This window comes from Oncorhynchus nerka, linkage group LG10, assembly GCF_034236695.1.
Source record: "Oncorhynchus nerka isolate Pitt River linkage group LG10, Oner_Uvic_2.0, whole genome shotgun sequence".
NCBI classification, from domain to species: Eukaryota; Metazoa; Chordata; class Actinopteri; order Salmoniformes; family Salmonidae; genus Oncorhynchus; species Oncorhynchus nerka.
Window position 1 is genome coordinate 40,460,882 of NC_088405.1, and position 21,562 is coordinate 40,482,443.

At 42.8% G+C, this 21,562-nt stretch overlaps 1 protein-coding gene across 11 annotated transcripts in view; it reads left to right on the forward strand.

Moving 5' to 3' along the window:
- Window positions 1-452: 452 nt before the first annotated feature.
- The window catches only part of LOC115102709 (TOG array regulator of axonemal microtubules protein 2-like), a 61,995-nt gene continuing 40,885 nt past the window's right edge, over window positions 453-21,562 (forward strand). For 2 of the 11 annotated variants that reach the window (XM_065023330.1, XM_065023331.1), the window contains exons 1-9: window positions 2,955-3,044; window positions 3,962-4,120; window positions 7,694-7,825; window positions 17,875-18,033; window positions 18,266-18,433; window positions 20,257-20,308; window positions 20,531-20,720; window positions 20,836-20,872; window positions 21,152-21,396. In XM_065023330.1, the coding sequence (XP_064879402.1) occupies window positions 17,932-18,033; window positions 18,266-18,433; window positions 20,257-20,308; window positions 20,531-20,720; window positions 20,836-20,872; window positions 21,152-21,396 (794 nt within the window). In that variant the 5' untranslated portion in view covers window positions 2,955-3,044; window positions 3,962-4,120; window positions 7,694-7,825; window positions 17,875-17,931. Of the gene's footprint in view, window positions 606-792; window positions 1,345-1,740; window positions 2,000-2,229; window positions 2,354-2,551; window positions 2,658-2,808; window positions 3,045-3,961; window positions 4,121-7,693; window positions 8,486-8,580; window positions 9,126-17,874; window positions 18,034-18,265; window positions 18,434-20,256; window positions 20,309-20,527; window positions 20,721-20,835; window positions 20,873-21,151; window positions 21,397-21,562 lie in introns of those variants that run through there. The other 9 variants (XM_065023340.1, XM_065023337.1, XM_065023338.1 and 6 more) reach the window with 8 other exon arrangements.

The window sequence follows — 21,562 nt, forward strand, 5'->3', positions numbered from 1 at the left end:
CACACAGATCCACAAAGAATTCGAAAACAAATCCAATTTTGAAAAACTCCCATATCTACTGGGTGAAATTCCACAGTGTGCCATCACAGCAGCAAGATTTGTGACCTGTTGCCACGAGAAAAGGGCAACCAGTGAAGAACAAACACCATTGTAAATACAACCCATATTTATGCTTATTTATTTTATCTTGTGTCCTTTAACTATTTGTACATTGTATATATATATATATATATATATATAATATGACATTTGTAATGTCTTTACTGTTTTGAAACTTCTGCATGTGTAATGTTTACTGTTCATTTTTGTTGTTTTTCACCTTATATATTCACTTTGTATGTTGTCTACCTCACTTGCTTTGGCAATGTTAACACATGTTTCCCATGCCAATAAAGCCCTTGAATTGAATTGAATTGAATTGATAGGTTAAGTTCTTATTTTGAGAGTGTTAATATTTATCATCAATGGCTTATCGAGGGAGAAAATCAAGTGAGTTTAACAAACTCCAGAAGGAGAACTCACAGATGAAGAGCGTCATCGAAAACCTGAGGAAGCAAAACATGGCTTTAAACCAACAGGATGACCAGGACAAGTTTTCAAGTTTTGTAAGGCTCATCAGTTTTTCAAACGTTTTTCCAAAAATATCACTGTTTATTTTGTAGTTTCATAGACATACAGTAGGCCTACATCCATAAAAATCTTTAGCTTAAAAGTTTTTCATGACACACTGTAGAAACTATTTTGCCTTCTTCACTTCTGCTATACATTTCATACTGTACCATTGTGATCCAGGGCTATCAGGAGAGCTACCCAATCGCAGAGGGCCATTGTGGCTTCATCAGTGATGCCAGACTTCTGCAGATGCAGAGAGCTGAGAGAGAGGCCATGGAAGCAAAGCAAAGAAAGATAAGTGCTATCCATGAGAATTATGTCCGGACTGCTCTCATCGGGGTTGGCAGCACCTTCGCGCACCACTTAGTCCCCTCTATTCAGTGCATTCCGCGGCCGAAAGCTCCACCGAGGCCTTTGCCACGAAGGCTTGAGCACATAGCTCTGGCCCCACTGAAGAACATGGTGGGGGTGGACGGAGCCCAAGTTCGACCCGGATCTCACTCTCTGGAGTCCATCCAGGTAAATAAGTCATTCAGCAGCAGTAGCGTGTGGCCTGTTCCCGTCCCTCCCACTGCAGCTCCCTCCAAGAGGGGCAAGAAGAAGAAGGGCAGGCGGGGAGTCAAAGCCCTGATAGTCCAGTCGGACCAGGGCTGTGCTGACAACAACGGACCCATTGACCTGATGGAGGAGGTGAGAGACATCGAGGCTCACCTGAAGGAGGAGGACTGGAAGGTAAGGATGGACTTTGAATTTATTGTAAATGTGAAAATTTGCAGTTCAGAATTATACTTGGACTGATAAATTGCCAAAACAGATAGTGGTTCCATGTCTTAAAATCAAATCAATCACATGTGCCGAACACAACAAGTGTAGACCTTACCGTGAAACCAACAGTGCAGTTCAGGAAGAGTTAAGAAAATATTTACCAAATAAACTAAAGTAAAAAGTAATAATAATTAAAGTAACACAATGACATAACAATAACGAGGCTAAATACAGGGGGTATCGGTTTAAACAGCATGATCGAATAGATCCTAGAATACAGGATCTCTCTGTATTAGTTTATGTATATACTAGTTCTATATGTATTTCTATGATGGGAGGATTCTTTTCTGGTCTACCCCAAAGGGGGTACATGAGGTGAAGGCCATGGGCAGGAGAAGTTTGGGCTCGGACATGTCCACGGGGGAAATAGCAACCAGCTCTCTGGGAAGCCTGAGCTCAGTGGATATGAAACCTGCGGAGCTCCGTGACTACTTGGATGTCGGGACCCCGGTCAAGTCGCTTGCCAGCCCACCCAGGCCTGCTCCCCCTCCTACCAAGCCCAGGAGCAAACAGCCTCGGCCTATAAGGTTCCTTAGCCTGCCAAAGGCTGCCACCGGCTCAGGTCAGTCCCTCTCATGTATTCACACGAATGTAAATGTAAATAATAACTTTTACTCAAGGCTAATTGGACCCTGTTTCTGAGCAGGAGAGCACCAAAAATATATGTGCTAAATTTAAAATGATATCATAATGAACTAGTGTTAAAAGCTACAAACAGATATGGAAATGAGTAAATACATAAATAAATACATACAGTTCATAGAGAGATAGATGTCTGCTGTCAACCCATAGACAAGATGGCAGCCAGTAAGCCAAAGGGTCAAATTAAGAACCAGGCCAGATTGCAGCCCCTGTCCAACCCAGAGCAGGCCCTGACTAAGACCTTCAAGCTGCTCCACTCTGCCTCTGATGACTGGTGAGCATTCACTGTAGACAAGACCAATGGAGCTAGGCTAAAGGAAGCACAGTGTAGTGTCCTTGGAAAAGTAGATTTGAGCTACAGAGCGTAGAAACTTCTGAAATTAAGAGACCAGAGTCCTAATTGATGAACATCATTATAATGTTTTTGGAAAATGTTGTGGAAAATGCTTACGTTTCTTTCACTGAATTGCAGGGAGAAGAAGATTGAGGGCTTGACCTTTCTCCGTGTGATGGCTCAGAACCACATGGACATACTGATGCCTAAACTCCATGATATCTGCCTTGCCATTATAAATGAGGTAGCTGTATTCATTCACTGCCCTATTCATTCATCTGCACAAATCTGCTACATTTGGAGAACAAGTCAAATGATTGTGTCATGTTTCTGATGTTCGTGGGTTGTTCTGCTCAACATTAATAGCTGGTCCTGTGCGTGTTATTATGATTCAGGTGAAGAACCTGCGCTCTGCAGTGTCCTGTGCTGCCATGGCCACACTGGGTGACATGTACGTCCACCTCCAGAGGGTCATGGACAGTGAGGTGGAGGGGACGGCACGCGTGCTGCTGCACAAAGCCAGCGAGGCCAACGCCTTCATCCGGTAGGGCGCCAACTTTGCCCTGGGTCACATGGTGCAGAGCTGCACCCCTACACGTGTCATGAATGCCCTGCTGGTCGGTGGGCTGAGGTAAAGAGGGAGAGGGGTCAATTAACACTCACTAAGGGGTAGATCCGGACTTCCACAAATTATCCCATTAACCAAGCCTCAAAATTGATAAGATTGAAATACTGCTAGTTTTTAATTAACTGCCTTTTTCATCAGCATGCTAGGTTATTCCACAACACTTCCGGCAGCAACTCACCCCAACGCTAGACGTCACATTTGAATGGAATCACATTTTTTTGTTATGTCTTATACTTCCTTGTGTTGTGTACTTCTTATTTTACCATTGCGTTATTTAGATTATTTTTAGCCCTTGGTGGAGAGGTACTGTCTACTGATGTGTGCTAGCCTTTGGGGAGTAACAAGTCATTTATAAACATGTATAAAGTATATATAGTGAACACTTTAGATTAGGGGCTATTAGTGAGGCACTGAGGTATTCGTAAGTACATGTACTCACATTCATAAATACACTCATTAATAAATACACCATTTGTGACATTTATAAATACATTTATAAATATGTATATAAATGGTGAGTCAAACCATTAATCAACCATTAACAAATGCCTTGACAGTAACTCCTTTATAACTGGTTTATAGTACATTAGTAGTACATTATTAATCATTTACAAATTGTGAACATACTATAATCAAACACCTCATGAACAAATCATTTAAAATAGCATTTTTAAATGTGTCAATAACTATTTATAGATTTCTTATTGACATTTACAAAGGTAGCAATAATGATTCATAAATGGTAAGTAAACTCTTTACAAACAGTTTATAAATGGTATATTAAGTGACCTTAATATAAAGTCTTACCGAACATTTTGATCCATCGATGAGACTTCATCAATACAATCCATTATCATTCATCTCCTAACTCATGTATCTCTATGACATATAACTGATGTGCTCTGTTTTTCCTTCCTCAGCCACCGTAACGCTGCGGTGAGGAGCTGCACTGCTCAGCACCTGGAGAGACTGGCTGAGGTCATGGGGACGGCTCGTCTCCTGTCGGGGAAGAAAGACCTCACTGACCGTTTCTTGATTGCCGTCAGTAAACTGGCTGTGGACCCTGCACAGGAAGTCAGGTGGGAAGTTCCTCCTGTAAAGTACATTTACATTTAAGTCATTTAGCAGACGCTCTTATCCAGAGCGACTTACAAATTGGTGCGTTCACCTTAAGACATCCAGTGGAACAGCCACTTTACAATAGTGCATCTAAATCTTTTAAGGGGGGTGAGAAGGATTACTTTATCCTATCCTAGGTATTCCTGAAAGAGGTGGGGTTTCAGGTGTCTCCGGAAGGTGGTGATTGACTCCGCTGTCCTGGCGTCGTGAGGGAGTTTGTTCCACCATTGGGGGCCAGAGCAGCGAACAGTTTTGACTGGGCTGCGCGGGAACTGTACTTCCTCAGTGGTAGGGAGGCGAGCAGGCCAGAGGTGGATGAACGCAGTGCCCTTGTTTGGGTGTAGGGCCTGATCAGAGCCTGGAGGTACTGAGGTGCCGTTCCCCTCACAGCTCCGTAGGCAAGCACCATGGTCTTGTAGCGGATGCGAGCTTCAACTGGAAGCCAGTGGAGAGAGCGGAGGAGCGGGGTGACGTGAGAGAACTTGGGAAGGTTGAACACCAGACGGGCTGCGGCGTTCTGGATGAGTTGTAGGGGTTTAATGGCACAGGCAGGGAGCCCAGCCAACAGCGAGTTGCAGTAATCCAGACGGGAGATGACAAGTGCCTGGATTAGGACCTGCGCTGCTTCCTGTGTGAGGCAGGGTCGTACTCTGCGGATGTTGTAGAGCATGAACCTACAAGAACGGGCCACCGCCTTGATGTTAGTTGAGAACGACAGGGTGTTGTCCAGGATCACGCCAAGGTTCTTAGCGCTCTGGGAGGAGGACACAATGGAGTTGTCAACCGTGATGGCGAGATCATGGAACGGGCAGTCCTTCCCCGGGAGGAAGAGCAGCTCCGTCTTGCCGAGGTTCAGCTTGAGGTGGTGATCCGTCATCCACACTGATATGTCTGCCAGACATGCAGAGATGCGATTCGCCACCTGGTCATCAGAAGGGGGAAAGGAGAAGATTAATTGTGTGTCGTCTGCATAGCAATGATAGGAGAGACCATGTGAGGTTATGACAGAGCCAAGTGACTTGGTGTATAGCGAGAATAGGAGAGGGCCTAGAACAGAGCCCTGGGGACGCCAGTGGTGAGAGCGCGTGGTGAGGAGACAGATTCTCGCCACGCCACCTGGTAGGAGCGACCTGTCAGGTAGGACGCAATCCAAGCGTGGGCCGCGCCGGAGATGCCCAACTCGGAGAGGGTGGAGAGGAGGATCTGATGGTTCACAGTATCGAAGGCAGCCGATAGGTCTAGAAGGATGAGAGCAGAGGAGAGAGAGTTAGCTTTAGCAGTGCGGAGGGCCTCCGTGATACAGAGAAGAGCAGTCTCAGTTGAATGACTAGTCTTGAAACCTGACTGATTTGGATCAAGAAGGTCATTCTGAGAGAGATAGCGGGAGAGCTGGCCAAGGACGGCACGTTGAAGAGTTTTGGAGAGAAAAGAAAGAAGGGATACTGGTCTGTAGTTGTTGACATCGGAGGGATCGAGTGTAGGTTTTTTCAGAAGGGGTGCAACTCTCGCTCTCTTGAAGACAGAAGGGACGTAGCCAGCGGTCAGGGATGAGTTGATGAGCGAGGTGAGGTAAGGGAGAAGGTCTCCGGAAATGGTCTGGAGAAGAGGAGGGAATAGGGTCAAGCGGGCAGGTTGTTGGGCGGCCGGCCATCACAAGACGCGAGATTTCATCTGGAGAGAGAGGGGAGAAAGAGGTCAGAGCACAGGGTAGGGCAGTGTGAGCAGAACCAGCGGTGTCGTTTGACTTAGCAAACGAGGATCGGATGTCGTCGACCTTCTTTTCAAAATGGTTGACGAAGTCATCTGCAGAGAGGGAGGAGGGGGGAGGAGGGGGAGGAGGATTCAGGAGGGAGGAGAAGGTGGCAAAGAGCTTCCTAGGGTTAGAGGCAGATGCTTGGACTTTAGAGTGGTAGAAAGTGGCTTTAGCAGCAGAGACAGAAGAGGAAAATGTAGAGAGGAGGGAGTGAAAGGATGCCAGGTCCGCAGGGAGGCGAGTTTTCCTCCATTTCCGCTCGGCTGCCCGGAGCCCTGTTCTGTGAGCTCGCAATGAGTCGTCGAGCCACGGAGCAGGAGGGAAGGACCGAGCCGGCCTGGAGGATAGGGGACATAGAGAATCAAGGGATGCAGAAAGGGAGGAGAGGAGGGTTGAGGAGGCAGAATCAGGAGATAGGTTGGAGAAGGTTTGAGCAGAGGGAAGAGATGATAGGATGGAAGAGGAGAGAGTAGCGGGGGAGAGAGAGCGAAGATTGGGACGGCGCGATACCATCCGAGCAGGGGCAGTGTGGGAAGTGTTGGATGAGAGCAAGAGGGAAAAGGATACAAGGTAGTGGTCGGAGACTTGGAGGGGAGTTGCAGTGAGGTTAGTGGAAGAACAGCATCTAGTAAAGATGAGGTCGAGCGTATTGCCTGCCTTGTGAGTAAAGGGGGAAGGTGAGAGGGTGAGGTCAAAAGAGGAGAGGAGTGGAAAGAAGGAGGCAGAGAGGAATGAGTCAAAGGTAGACTTTAAACTTTAAAGTAGCTTGCTTCAACATAACAGTTAAGGCCGGGATTCAATCCATGGCTCGCTATAGCACTAGATCGCTGACAATGCAGCTTTTAAAGGTAATTTAGTCTTGAGACAACATCTGCAGCGTTTACCACGAATACAAATTGAAATTGACTTTAAAAGCCACATTGTCGTCTGTCTACAGCATCTATGCTAAAGGGTGTCATGGATTGAATTGCGGATTTTAGGTATTCCAAAACAACCACAGGTTCTCTTGGAGGGGAATAGTAATTGAAAACAAAAAGGAAAAATTATAAACACAAATAAGTGCTACGTGGCATAGGAATATCCAAGTCCAGACACCCATGTGGGTTTGAAAGTTAAAAAGCCAAAAGCTTAGCCGGGATGTTTGGCCGGGAGGGATGTTCTTCTCCCATCGCCAACTAGCGACCTCCTGTGGTGGGCGGGGTGCAATGCATGCTGACATGGTCGCCAGGTGTATGGTGTTTCCTCCGACACATTGGTGCTTCCAGGTTAAGCGGGCATTGTGTCAAGAAGCAGTGCGGATTGGCTGGGTTGTGTTTCGGAGGACGCATGGCTCTCGACCTTCGCCTCTCCAGAGTCCTTACGGGAGTTGCAGCGATGGGACAAGATTGTAACTACCTATTGGATACCACGAAATTGGGGTAAAAATTACAAATGTAAATGAGTCCAAATAGTCAGTACCTGATTCAGTTTCCTTCCATCTGTTTGGTGCCTAATGAAGACAACCCTACTTGATCACAATGGTCTGAGCCAAGTGTTGTGCAGATTCGCTAAGATTTTCATAATAACGAACGGTTAAAACCCAGTTGTTATATTGTTGAGATGATTTGTAGATCAGGTAATGCGGTACATTGCTCAAACTGACCCTCTTGCAAATTCTACCTAATGTATGTCTTATTTTTTCTCAGGTTGCCATCAATTGAGTACTGTTTTTAATCACAGACAGCAGAAATTATTTGATATGTTGCACGTTTAAGATGATATTCATATCTTTTGTCCACAGGCATCATGGTCGCAATATCTTGAGCAACATGGCCACCAATGGCGACTTTCCTAAAATGTGGGACAAATTCGCTCCGAGGAAAGAGAGAGAATCCTTGAGGGAGGTCATCTCAAAGGTTAACCTCAAAGAAAGGTACATTCTCTCTGGATGATTAGAAGAAGTGTAACAAATGAGCTGATATGATTACAGAAATCCAATCCCACTAGGTACAGACATCAGATCAATGTCTAGTTTTGATTTAAATTTGGGAACTCAACCAAAATGTGAAATCAACCAAAAATGCTGGTTAAAAGTTAAAAGTTGGGTGAAAAAAATCCAATTGAGTTTTCAGCGTTGATTCACCGTCATCACATAGATTTTCTTGTTGTTGAAATGAGGTGGAAAAGTTTATTCAACCAGTTTTGGCCCAAAGGGATGAATTTAATATACTTGTCACAACTCTTACCGAAGGTGGCTCCCCTTCCCATTCGGGTGGCGCTCGGCGGTCGTCGTCACCGGCCTACTAGCTGCCACTGATTCTTTCCTCCCCCTCCTTGTCTGTTTATTGGTTACACCTGTTGTGTATTTGCTGATTAGTTGGGCTTTATTAGCCAGCCGACCCGCCTGCTCTTTGTGCGGGATTGTTTTGTGTAACTTGTGTGCACGTCTGTGGGTTACGTGTTTCCCATTTTGTGGGTTTTGCTGGACAGTTTAAGTCCCCGTGTTTGGGAGGTTGTTTTGTTGTACGCCCTGTGTTTTCGTGGGGTTGGCTTATGTTCGCCGTTTTGTGCATTAAATTAGCACTACCCTGAACTCTCTGCTTCCTGCGCCTGACTTCTCACCCACTACACCCAGAACGTTACAATACTGTAAGATTATATCTTTCTGTCTTTTCTCTTTTTCAACAGGAATATCTGAATCATCCCCAACTTGACTATATATTTGTATGTAAATATTTGCACATTTCCCAACTTGACTATTATCCCCTCCAGTCCCCAAACTCCAATATTTTCTGTCATTCTAAGAAACTTGACACTATCATCCAACCCCCATGTAAATGCATCTTTAAACTGCATTGACTCCTTGTCCAAGTCCTGAATCCACTATAAGGCCATATGAACCACATTCAAAGCACTAAATTACCTTTCCTCGAAGCTCCTATCTGATCTACCAGCTCAATAGTGGTCTACTGAAACCATACTCACCATCTCAGGGGGTGCTCAGATCATCAACCACTGACCTCCACACCATCCTCAAAAACAGCAGTCCTCTTTTGGAGACAGATTGGTCAGTGCTCCTGTATGGCACCAACATTGTGGATTTTCATCCAATACTACTGGACTATGGGAACATTCTTTGGACAATAAAATTAGGTCAAATGGAAGCTGGCTACAGTCTCAGTTTTATCCTGCAAGACAGTGTGAGGATGTGTAACAACAATACCTGTGGTTTAACTTGATGATCAGGGCCAGATTACCGAATGGGGCACGCAGGGCACCTGCCCTGTGGGCCCCGACCTCCAGGGAATATCATCATAACATCCAAAAGTAAAAGAATTGTGGATGTATATTACAGTACGTGGACGTTTTACAATTCGTGAGCTCGTTTCATAGTTTGTAGCCATGTTATATATACATTTGTGCATATTTTGTAGAAATTCCTGAGCATTTAAACATTTTTAGTGGGGATGTTGTATATCAATTTTCTTACTGGTGCTCTTCCATACCGTCCTTAGGAGGGGTGCATCACTTGAGTAGCTTGAGTCACTGACGTGATCTTCCTGTCTGGGTTGGCGCGCCCTTTTGGGTTGTGCCGTGGCGGAGATCTTTGTGGGCTATACTTGGCCTTGTCTCAGGATGGTAAGTATCTGATGATACCCCCGGACAGGGCCAAACAGGAAGGATATAACCCCACCCACTTTGCCAAAGCACAGCCCCCACACCACTAGAGGGATATCTTCAACCACCAACTTACCATCCTGAGACAAGGCTGAGTATAGCCCACAAAGATCTCCGCCATGGCACAACCCAAGGGGGGGCGCCAACCCAGACAGGATGACCACATCAGTGAACCAACCCACTCAGGTGACGCACCCCTTCCAGGGACGGCATGAGAGAGCCCCAGTAAGCCAGTGACTCAGCCCCTGTAATAGGGTTAGAGGCAGAGAATCCCAGTGGAAAGAGGGGAACCGGCCAGGCAGAGACAGCAAGGGCGGTTCGTTGCTCCAGAGCCTTTCCGTTCACCTTCCCACTCCTGGGCCAGACTACACTCAATCATATGACCCACTGAAGAGATGAGTCTTCAGTAAAGACTTAAAGGTTTGCGTCTCTGACATGGGTAGGCAGACCGTTCCATAAAAATGGAGCTCTATAGGAGAAAGCCCTGCCTCCAGCTGTTTGCTTAGAAATTCTAGGGACAATTAGGAGGTCTGCGTCTTGTGACCGTAGCGTACGTGTAGGTATGCACGGCAGGACCAAATCAGAGAGATAGGTAGGAGCAAGCCCATGTAAAGCTTTGTAGGTTAGCAGTAAAACCTTGAAATCAGCCCTTGCTTTGACAGGAAGCCAGTGTAGAGAGGCTAGCACTGGAGTAATATGATCCATTTTTTTGGTTCTAGTCAGGATTCTAGCAGCCGTATTTAGCACTAACTGAAGTTTATTTAGTGCTTTATCCGGGTAGCCAGAAAGTAGAGCATTGCAGTTGTCTAACCTAGAAGTGACAAAAGCATGGATTCATTTTTCTGCATCATTTTTGGACAGAAAGTTTCTGATTTTTGCAATGTTACGTAGATGGAAAAAAGCTGTCCTTGAAATGGTCTTGATATGTTCTTCAAAAGAGAGATCAGGGTCCAGAGTAACGCCAAGGTCCTTCACAGTTTTATTTGAGACGACTGTACAACCATTAAGATTAATTGTCAGATTCAACAGAAGATCTCTTTGTTTCTTGGGACCTAAGAACAAGCATCTCTGTTTTGTCCGAGTTTAAAAGTAGAACGTTTGCAGCCATCCACTTCCTTATGTCTGAAACACATGCTTCTAGCAAGGGCAATTTTGGGGCTTCACCATGTTTCATTGAAATGTACAGCTGTGTGTCATCCGCATAGCAGTGAAAGTTAACATTATGTTTTCGAATAACATCCCCAAGAGGTAAAATATATAGTGAAAACAATAGTGGTCCTAAAACGGAACCTTGAGGAACACCGAAATTTATAGTTGATTTGTCAGAGGACAAACCATTCACAGAGACAAACTGATATCTTTCCGACAGATAAGATCTAAACCAGGCCAGAACTTGTCCGTGTAGACCAATTTGGTTTTCCAATCTCTCCAAAAGAATGTGGTGATCGATGGTATCAAAAGCAGCACTAAGGTCTAGGAGCACGAGGACAGATGCCATTAAAATGTCATTTACCACCTTCACAAGTGCCGTCTCAGTGCTATGATGGGGTCTAAAACCAGACTGAAGCATTTCGTATACATTGTTTGTCTTCAGGAAGGCAGTGAGTTGCTGCGCAACAGCCTTTTCTAAAAATGTTGAGAGGAATGGAGGATTCGATATAGGCTGATAGTTTTTTATATTTTCTGGGTCAAGGTTTGGCTTTTTCAAGAGAGGCTTTATTACTGCCACTTTTAGTGAGTTTGGTACACATCCGGTGGATAGAGAGCCGTTTATTATGTTCAACATAGGAGGGCCAAACACAGGAAGCAGCTCTTTCAGTAGTTTAGTTGGAATAGGGTCCAGTATGCAGCTTGAAGGTTTAGAGGCCATGATTATTTTCATCATTGTGTCAAGAGATATAGTACTAAAACACTTGAGCGTCTCTCTTGATCCTAGGTCCTGGCAGAGTTGTGCAGACTCAGGACAACTGAGCTTTGAAGGGATACGCAGATTTAAAGAGGAGTCCGTAATTTGCTTTCTAATAATCATAATCTTTTCCTCAAAGAAGTTCATGAATTTATCACTGCTAAAGTGAAAGTCATCCTCTCTTGAGGAATGCTGCTTTTTAGTTAGCTTTGCGACAGTATCAAAAAGGAATTTCGGATTGTTCTTATTTTCCTCAATTAAGTTAGAAAAATAGGATGATCGAGCAGCAGTAAGGGCTCTTCGGTACTGCACGGTACTGTCTTTCCAAGCTAGTCGGAAGACTTCCAGTTTGGTGTGGCGCCATTTCCGTTCCAATTTTCTGGAAGCTTGCTTCAGAGCTCGGGTATTTTCTGTGTACCAGGGAGCTAGTTTCTTATGAGAAATGTTTTTAGTTTTTAGGGGTGCAACTGCATCTAGGGTATTGCGCAAGGTTAAATTGAGTTCCTCAGTTAGGTGGTTAACTGATTTTTGTCCTCTGGCGTCCTTGGGTAGACAGAGGGAATCTGGAATGACATCAAGGAATCTTTGTGTTGTCTGTGAATTTATAGCACGACTTTTGATGTTCCTTGGTTGGGGTCTGAGCAGATTATTTGTTGCAATTGCAAACGTAATTAAAATGGTGGTCCGATAGTCCAGGATTATGAGGAAAAACATTAAGATCCACAACATTTATTACATGGGACAAAACTAGGTCCAGCGTATGACTGTGACAGTGAGTGGGTCCAGAGACATGTTGGACAAAACCCACTGAGTCGATGATGGCTCCGAAAGCCTTTTGGAGTGGGTCTGTGGACTTTTCCATGTGAATATTAAAGTCACCAAAGATTAGAATATTATCTGCTATGACTACAAGGTCCGATAGGAATTCAGGGAACTCAGTGAGGAACGCTGTATATGGCCCAGGAGGCCTGTAAACAGTAGCTATAAAAAGTGATTGAGTAGGCTGCATAGATTTCATGACTAGAAGCTCAAAAGACGAAACGTCATTTTTTTTTTTTTTGGGGGGTAAAATTGAAATTTGCTATCGTAAATGATAGCAACACCTCCGCCTTTGCAGGATGCACGGGGGATATGGTCACTAGTGTAGCCAGGAGGTGAGGCCTCATTTAACACAGTAAATTCATCAGGCTTAAGCCATGTTTCAGTCAGGCCAATCACATCAAGATTATGATCAGTGATTAGTTCATTGACTATAATTGCCTTTGAAGTAAGGGATCTAACATTAAGTAGCCCTATTTTGAGATGTGAGGTATCATGATCTCTTTCAATAATGACAGGAATGGAGGTGGTCTTTATCCTAGTGAGATTGCTAAGGCGAACACCGCCATGTTTAGTTTTGCCCAACCTAGGTCGAGGCACAGACACGGTCTCAATGGTGATAGCTGAGCTGACTACACTGACTGTGCTAGTGGCAGACTCCACTATGCTGGCAGGAGCTAGAGGAGTTAGAGCCCTGTCTATGTTGGTAGGTAAGATGAGAGCACCCCTCCAGCTAGGATGGAGTCCGTCACTCCTCAGCAGGTCAGGCTTGGTCCTGTTTGTGGGTGAGTCCCAGAAAGAGGGCCAATTATCTACAAATTCTATCTTTTGGGAGGGGCAGAAAACAGTTTTCAACCAGCGATTGAGTTGTGAGACTCTGCTGTAGAGCTCATCACTCCCCCTAACTGGGAGAGTGGGGGCCAATTACTCGATGCCGACACATCTTTCTAGCTGATTTAGACGCAGAAGCAATGTTGCGCTTGGTGATCTCTGACTGTTTCATCCTAACATCGTTGGTGCCGACGTGGATAACAATATCTCTATACTCTCTACACTCGCCAGTTTTAGCTTTAGCCAGCACCATCTTCAGATTAGCCTTAACGTCGGTAGCCCTGCCCCCTGGTAAACAGTGTATGATCGCTGGATGATTCGTTTTAAGTCTAATACTGCGGGTAATGGAGTCGCCAATGACTAGAGTTTTCAATTTGTCAGAGCTAATGGTGGGAAGCTTCGGCATCTCAGACCCCGTAACAGGAGGAGTAGAGACCAGAGAAGACTCGGCCTCTGACTCCGACTCGCTGCTTAATGGGGAAAACCGGTTGAAAGTTTCTGTCGGCTGAATGAGCGACACCGGTTGAGCGTTCCTACAGCATTTCCTTCCAGAAACCATGAGAAAGTTGTCCGGCTGCGGGGACTGTGCCAGGGGATTTATACTACTATCTGTACTTACTGGTGGCACAGACGCTGTTTCACTCCATAACATTCTAGCTATATGTCTTGGTTAATGCCTGGTTGGAAAAAATGAAAAAGACTGTAGCTCCTGATGGGCCACCACTTGGGGAGAAGCACTATATGGTCCTGTAGCCTACTTTGTCACATGTAAACAAGTTTAGGATGCCAAATGTTACCAAACATCCTACGCTTCCATTAGTCCCAGTCAAACGTATCTTGACCTTTATCAACCCTACTGCATATGCCCTTTAGCTTTCATTTCAATTTCATTTTATTGTACTTTGTTTGGGACGGCACAAGACACTTAAAAAAATTATTATGATTTTCTCATAACAATGGAATTTTACTTCTCTGTTGCTCAATACTGTATGCTATTCGCACACAGTTGTCTGTTGTAGATCTGGAACCACTGACAGAATAGGGGAGTATCTGTGGCCACATGATAAAACACTAGTCTGGCATCAGTAGTCTGAAAATAGGAGGAAACCAGTTGGACATGTACATCAACATATGGCAGTTGACATTAATATTGTCAAAAACTCATCCTAGATGTCTCACACTTTTTGAATGAACTTGTGCCTTTGGCCAGGATCCAATTTTCCCACGGAGCTGGTGTGTAAAGGACCATATAAAATCATCTGAATGAGGCTTATTCATGATTCAGTGGGATTATAGCATAGTTGAATTCCATTTCATTTCCAATGAGTTTAAGAAATTAATGGAAAGCCATGTACTGATTGTATTTGTATGTTATGAATCGCTACTTGAATATGTACAAAAACAGTTTGTTGATTTAGTGTGTCAGTTTTGTGGAGGTCCAAAATGAATGTAAAATCCAGACAGTTGAGGAATGACACGCAGTATGACATGAGCGATACCAAAAACATAGCTACTGCAGTCAGTTTACAACCAGGAGTTTTTCTTTTTTAAATTTGTTTATTGCTTAAACACAAATTTTAACACAGCATAAACCAATAATGATCCAATTAGAAATCAAAGCAGTGGTAGGTTTTATGGGGAAAACATTCAATCAAATCACATACACATGGTTAGCAGATGTTAATGTGAGTGTAGCGAAATGCTTGTGCTTCTAGTTCCAACCGTGCAGTAATATCTAACAAGTAATCTAACAATTTCACAACTACCTCATACACACAAGTGTAAAGGAATGAATAAGAATATGTACATATAAATATATGGATGAGCGATGGCCAAACGGCATAGGCAAGATGCAGTAGATGGTATAGAGTACAGTATATACATATGAGTAATATAGGGTATGTAAACATTATATAAAGTGGCATTATTTAAAGTGACTAGTGATGCATTTATTACATCATATTTGTAATTATTAAAGTGGCTAGAGATTGAGTCAGTATGTTGGCAGCAGCCACTCAATGTTAGTGATGGCTGGTTAACAGTCTGATGGCCTTGAGATAGAAGCTGTTTTTCAGTCTCTCGGTCCCAGCTTTGATGCAGCTGTATTGACCTCGCCTTCTGGATGATAGCAGGGTGAACAGGCAGTGGCTCGGGTGGTTGTTGTCCTTGATGGTGTTTTTTGCCTTCCTGTGACATCGGGTGGTGTAAGTGTCCTGGAGGGCAGGTAGTTTTTCCCCGGTGATACGTTGTGCAGTTGCTGTATCAGGCGATGATACAGCCTGACAGGATGCTCTCAATTGTGCATCTGTAAAGGTTTGTGACCATTTTTGGCGACAAGCCAAATTTCTTCAGCCTCCTGAGGTTGAAGAGGCGCTGTTGTGTCTTCTTCACCATGCGGTCTGTGTGGGTGGACCATTTCAATTTGTCCGTGATGTGTACGCCGAGGAACTTAAAACGTTCCACTTCTCCACTACTGTGGGGTGCTCCCTCTGCTGTTTCCTGAAGTCCACAATCATGTCCTTTGTTTTGTTGACGTTGAGAGTGAGGTTATTTTCCTGACACCACACTCCCGAGGGTGTAGCATAAGAACAGCTTCATTTGCACAATGGACAATAACCTTGCATAATGTTCTAATCTAACATTCTAATCTATATCTGCTTAATTTGTAAATGATGTCAGTGTTGGATCCCATGGCTATCCATAAATAAAAGAAAAAAAAGAATATGATGCCGTCTGGTTTGCTTATTAATATAAGGAATTTGAAATGATTTATAGGTTTATAAGTATATTTGATCCAATTACATGTTTGATACTTAAGTATATTTAAAACCAAATACTTTTAGACTCTAGTATTTTACTGAGTGACTTTAACTTGAGTAAAAGTAAAGATACCTTAATAGAAAATGACTCAGTCAAGTATGACAATTGGGTACTTTTTCCACCACTGCACGTTCTGTGTATAAGCGACGATCATGCTTGCTTCGTCCCGCAAAGTATTGTTCCTAGAGATACTGAATATGCCGCTGTTAAGTGGATACGTTATTTTTAGTTTGAGTTGGTTGATCAAGGACGCAAGGCTATTTACAGAAGCTCATGCAACGAGTCGTCTGTATAAACAATATTTTGTTGTGGGACGAAGCAATGGCCATGCACGTACACATTTTATGTATGGGTGCTCCCGGGAATCGAACCCATAAGTATTGCATTGCAAGCGCCATGCTGTACCAACTGAGCTACAGACAACAATAGCCAACGTTACGTTTCTCTCAAGATTAGAATACTTGTTGTAGCTATACAGTAACACGTTAGCTAACGTGCTAGCCACAGTAGCTAGCCAGGGCTACAGTTTGCATCCATGCCATACTTGTTAATTCACGTTTAGCTCATGTCATTTTTAATAACTGTCTCGGAAGTTTATTTTGCTGCCACCACCGTGAACCACGCGTATTTCTGCGCCACCATCTTTTTTCATTTCAACTTTGACCCTTCGCCTCTGACCCAACAACACATGTAATGCTTCTGTCCTCGTTTATTCAAAACTGGTTCGTAGTCGCCCTCAAGCGTTCTTCTCAAATTACTGCATTTGATTTGTTATTTTAATTTTATTAAATGATTTAACCTTATTTAACGAGGCAGGTCAGTCAAGAACACATTCTTATTTACAATGTTATGTATTGCTCATCATTGGTGTCGGCTGTTGTTTACTTATTTATTTGTTGTCTTATCACATTATTGTACAAAAAAACGGAAACGTAGCTAATACACCAGTATTTATTGTTTCGAGTGGTCTTTTTAGTGGTATGGGGATCCAGTATTGCGTCGCTGATTGCATTGATTGACAGATCATCCCTGAAGTTGTTTTATTGCGTAAAATTGCATTCACATTATGACGTTGGCTGAGTTACCGTATATAATGCGATAGTTTATCTCTTTGGTAATCACTTGGTAAAGTTTTACATGATGGGAACATAGGCTCCAGCCATAGACTTTAACCATGGAGGATAATAAGGTAAGCCTATGAATTGCTAACAGAGAAGCCCCATGCAGTGGTGCAGGAACCGCTGCACTGTCTTTTTTTATGCCACAGGGTTTACAGGACATGCCGATAGGGGAGCCGCAAGTAGTGGCATCTGGGTGGAGGTGTGGGCTAACGTTAATGTGGCGCTAATATTATCATTTTTAATATTGTAAAAAAAAATGTATGCATTATAATAACCTATACATCAAACCGTGCTTCTACACCTGCATTGCTTGCTGTTTGGGGTTTTAGGCTGGGTTTCTGTACAGCACTTTGAGATATCAGCTGATGTACGAAGGGATATATAAATTGATTTGATTTGAAATATGATCCTTGCAAAGATAACAGCAGTAGGCTATTTATGATAATTCTACCGAAATTATAATGATAATAGGTGACTCCATAACGCATTAATTACGAATCTTGATATCAGGCAGTAGGATCTATGTGTATTTATAGCGAAAACCTGTTCTGTAAAAAACATGTATATATTGGCCATTATAAACTGGGTGTTTTGAGTCCTGAATGCTGATTGGCTGAAAGCTGTGGTATATCAGAGCGTATGGATATACCACGGGTATGACGAAACATTTGTTTGTACTTTTCTAATTAAGTTGGTAACCAGTTTATAATAACTGTGCGTTGTGTCATGTGTAAGAACAGCTCTTAGCTGTGGTATATTTATTGTCCATATCAATGAGCATTTAAAGAATGGTCTAATTTCTTCCAGAGTTTAAACGAAGATGATCCAGGTGATCATCAAAGTTTGGAAGGTCAAGTCCAGAAAATGAAGAATGATATCCTGGGTTTAAACTATCCAGAAGATAGTGAAGTGAAGGATCCCCTGCCTCAGATCGAGCTGAAGGCTGTGACAAGGAGAAAAGTTAAGGTGAGAGAATAGACTGAGGAGAGAAAGGGAAATCTGGGGTCTTACCTGTCCACACTTTAAACCTGTCCAATATGCCATATAACATGTTGTTGTGAGGTTGGAGGGTAATTTGTCCTTACAACAGACTTCCATCTCTTAATATTCAATCACCAATTGTTTACTGTAGCTCTTCTCAAAGGCCTGTATAGCAACGGCAACATACAGTATGTCATTGACTGTATTGTCTTTTTAGACCAAGAGGAGGACCAGTGCCAACAGGTCCACAGTTGAACAGAGCACTGATACTGATGCAGCCGAGAGAGATTTTGTTGATCATCAGAGTGATGGAGATGAGGATAAGGTGAAGAAGGATCCCCTGCCTCAGATGGAGCAGGATGCCGTGAAGAGAAATAAAGTCAAGGTAAGGGAATAGATTGAGCAGAGATGTGGATATTTGTGATATCTTTCATATCTATAACCTGCCCCTACAGCATGTTGCTCTGAAGAAGGTAAATTGCCCATGCAATACCCTTTTATCTCCTAATAGTAAATCTAGGGCTGACCCCATTTGGTCGACAGTTTGGTCAATAGGCTGTTGGTTGACTGGGATTTCTTAAGTTTTTTTTTCTTCATGGTGCACATGGACACCTGTCTGATTCGCGCCTGTCTCAGTTGACTAATCCATTGCCAAGGCCACAGGGATGGCACAGTCCATCACGCTAAGACGTGATACTGAAATTGTATATGGTTATATTATGTAACAATAATGGTGCAACACTAATAAATCAAATATTATTTTATAACAAATGCGCTTTCTCCTGCATTGGATACGGTTGCTGTCCGTGGTTCTGAAACATAATCTTCAGTGCTCCGTAGAATTGCCGCCCTTTCCTATGTTGCTATGTGCATAATAGCAAAGTTAACCAGCATATTGGGATTGAGAACAATGCTGAAGAGAGGCAGCAGCAGAGACGGGGAAACAGCCCTTGCCTTAGCCTAATTGTCTAATAAAATTGAGGAGAGAGGAAAACCCAACTAAATTAGGTCTATAATCAAAGCCTAATTGTTAAATGTGCTTGGCTTTGTAAATCATCCATATATATATTACCAGTCAAAAGGGTTTTCTTTATTTTTACTATTTTCTACATTGTAGAATAATAGTGAAGACATCAAAACTATGAAATGACACATATGGAATCACGTAGGTATCAAAAAAGTGTTAAACAAATCTAAATCTATTTTACATTTGAGATTCTTCAAAGTAGTCACCCTTTAACTTGATGACAGCTTTGCACACTCTTGGCATTCTCTCAACCAGCTTCATGAGGTAGTCACCTGGAATGCATTTCATGAATTAACATGTGTGCCTTGTTAAAAATTAAGTAAAGGAATTTATTTCCTTCTTAATGCATTTGAGCCAATCAGTTATGTTGTCACAAGGTAGGGTTGGTATACAGAAGATAGCCCTATTTGGTAAAAGACCAAGTCCATATGATGGCAAGAACAGCAAAGAGAAACAACAGTCCGTCATTACTTTAAGACATGAAGGTCAGTCAATACGGAAAATTTCAAGAACTTTGAACTATGGCTACTTTGAAGAATCTCAAATATAAAATATATTTTGATTTGTTTAACACTTTTTGGTACCTACATGATTCCATATGTGTTATTTCATAGTTGTGATGTCTTCACTACTATTCTTCAATATAGAAAATAGTACAAATAAAGAAAAGCCTTGAATGAGAAGGTGTGTCCAAACTTTTGACTGGTACTGTATACATATATACAGGAGTAAGACAGATATAGCTTCTGTTGCCTGTTTGAGTATTTGTTTAATAGACTACTGATTCTGTGAGCACCAAGCCTCATGCACCGGCAAAATGTTGAATTAAGCAATTTCACAGATTCGGCTGTTTTTAATCTTTGCTATGCTGTAATAATACAGTGTCACCATCGGGCTCTTTCTTGAGTCATTTGTGTGTCTTAATTATTTAATCAAACAGTGTGCTTAAAGCATCAGACAAGCTCAGTGCCTATGTAGGTGATTGTATTCAAATACATAGGGTGTGTCTGATATGGAAAAATACATTTTAACATTAGAACAGGATGACTCTCGGTCTACAAAGATTTTTTGGGGTCGGGGACAGCCCTACAATCAGTCTTACCCTTGCTCTACTCAAAGGGCTGTATTGGAATGGCTTCATACAGTATCTACGTGTATATCATTGACTATTGTCTTTTTAGACCAAGAGGACCAAGAGAAACAAAGTGGAGCAGATCACTGATACAGATGCAGGTCATAAATTAAACTCTAATTTCACTGAATGTAATCCTGTAAATGTAAATGTAATTTAGTATGGACATCTATTGAGCAGAGGACTAATAGCAGAGTGCACATGTTATACTTTCTTGGGTACTTAACTTCACAAAGTACACAAAGGTGGCTAATACATACTTGCCTTAGAAGGTTACATGTTTTCTGACTTCTTTACCTTGGTGAATGCTGCTTTGGACACAGGTCCCTCTACATCTGTGGAATCTTCTGGGATGACAGTTCAGGGGACATCTCACCAGGGACAATCTAATGAAAAGATCCTAAGTGAGTGTGTCTCCAGGGCCTGTCAGACCAGGGCTCTTGACCTCCCGCCAATCGATCCGGATGCTTTCAACCCGATTATCATCCGGTTTCTGGAAAAACTTACTGAGGAGTATGTCCAAACTTCTATTGTAGTATTTGAATGCAATGTCATATGGAGGATTTTATAAATTGTATGTGTGTTGGTGTGCTTTTTGGTGCTAAAAACATCTAATTATCTCCTATAGGCAATGGAGGCAGTTAAACATTGGCAGGATGGACCCTGTAAGTCCCTTAATAACCCTGACAATGATTCATAGATATATTAATAGATGTTTCAAGAAAATTAGATACAAACCTTTTATCTATCTACAGTATCATCCACATTATGACAAACAGTTACATTCAAAGAGCTTTTTAGTAGCCTACTGCTTTTCATGCTTTCCAATGTATGCCACTTTCATGATTCTCATGAACATATGTGAGATTGTTGGTATCTCTTCGAGGAGCTTGGTTTCAGAGCCTGGCTATGAGTAATCTACCTACACTGTTTCGGTCCTACAGGTGATGAGGGCATTGCTTGCAGAGATGTGCCTGGAGATTGTGCGGTTTGTATCTGAGGCCATCCTGGAGGTCATCATCCCTGCAATTTTCCGTTTTGTACGGATATACAGCCATGTGTCTCCAGTATCCGGCAAGTCTCTGACAGAATCAGAGAGATCCTCTAGCACAAACCTGAAGGTTCACAAGAGAGGCAGCAGCAAATCCTCAAGGTCTTGCACGGCCAAATCAAGCTCCTCTCGTAATGGGTATGTTCAGTCATTCCTAAAGAAACCGGTTTCACCTAACTATTCATAACCCATTTAAAAAAATATATGTTTTGTTATCTGTATAACAGTTTAATCTTAATGACCAGTTTAACTGATTATTGAATTATGCATTAATGTGACTTCAGTGTCTACTATTGAATATGGA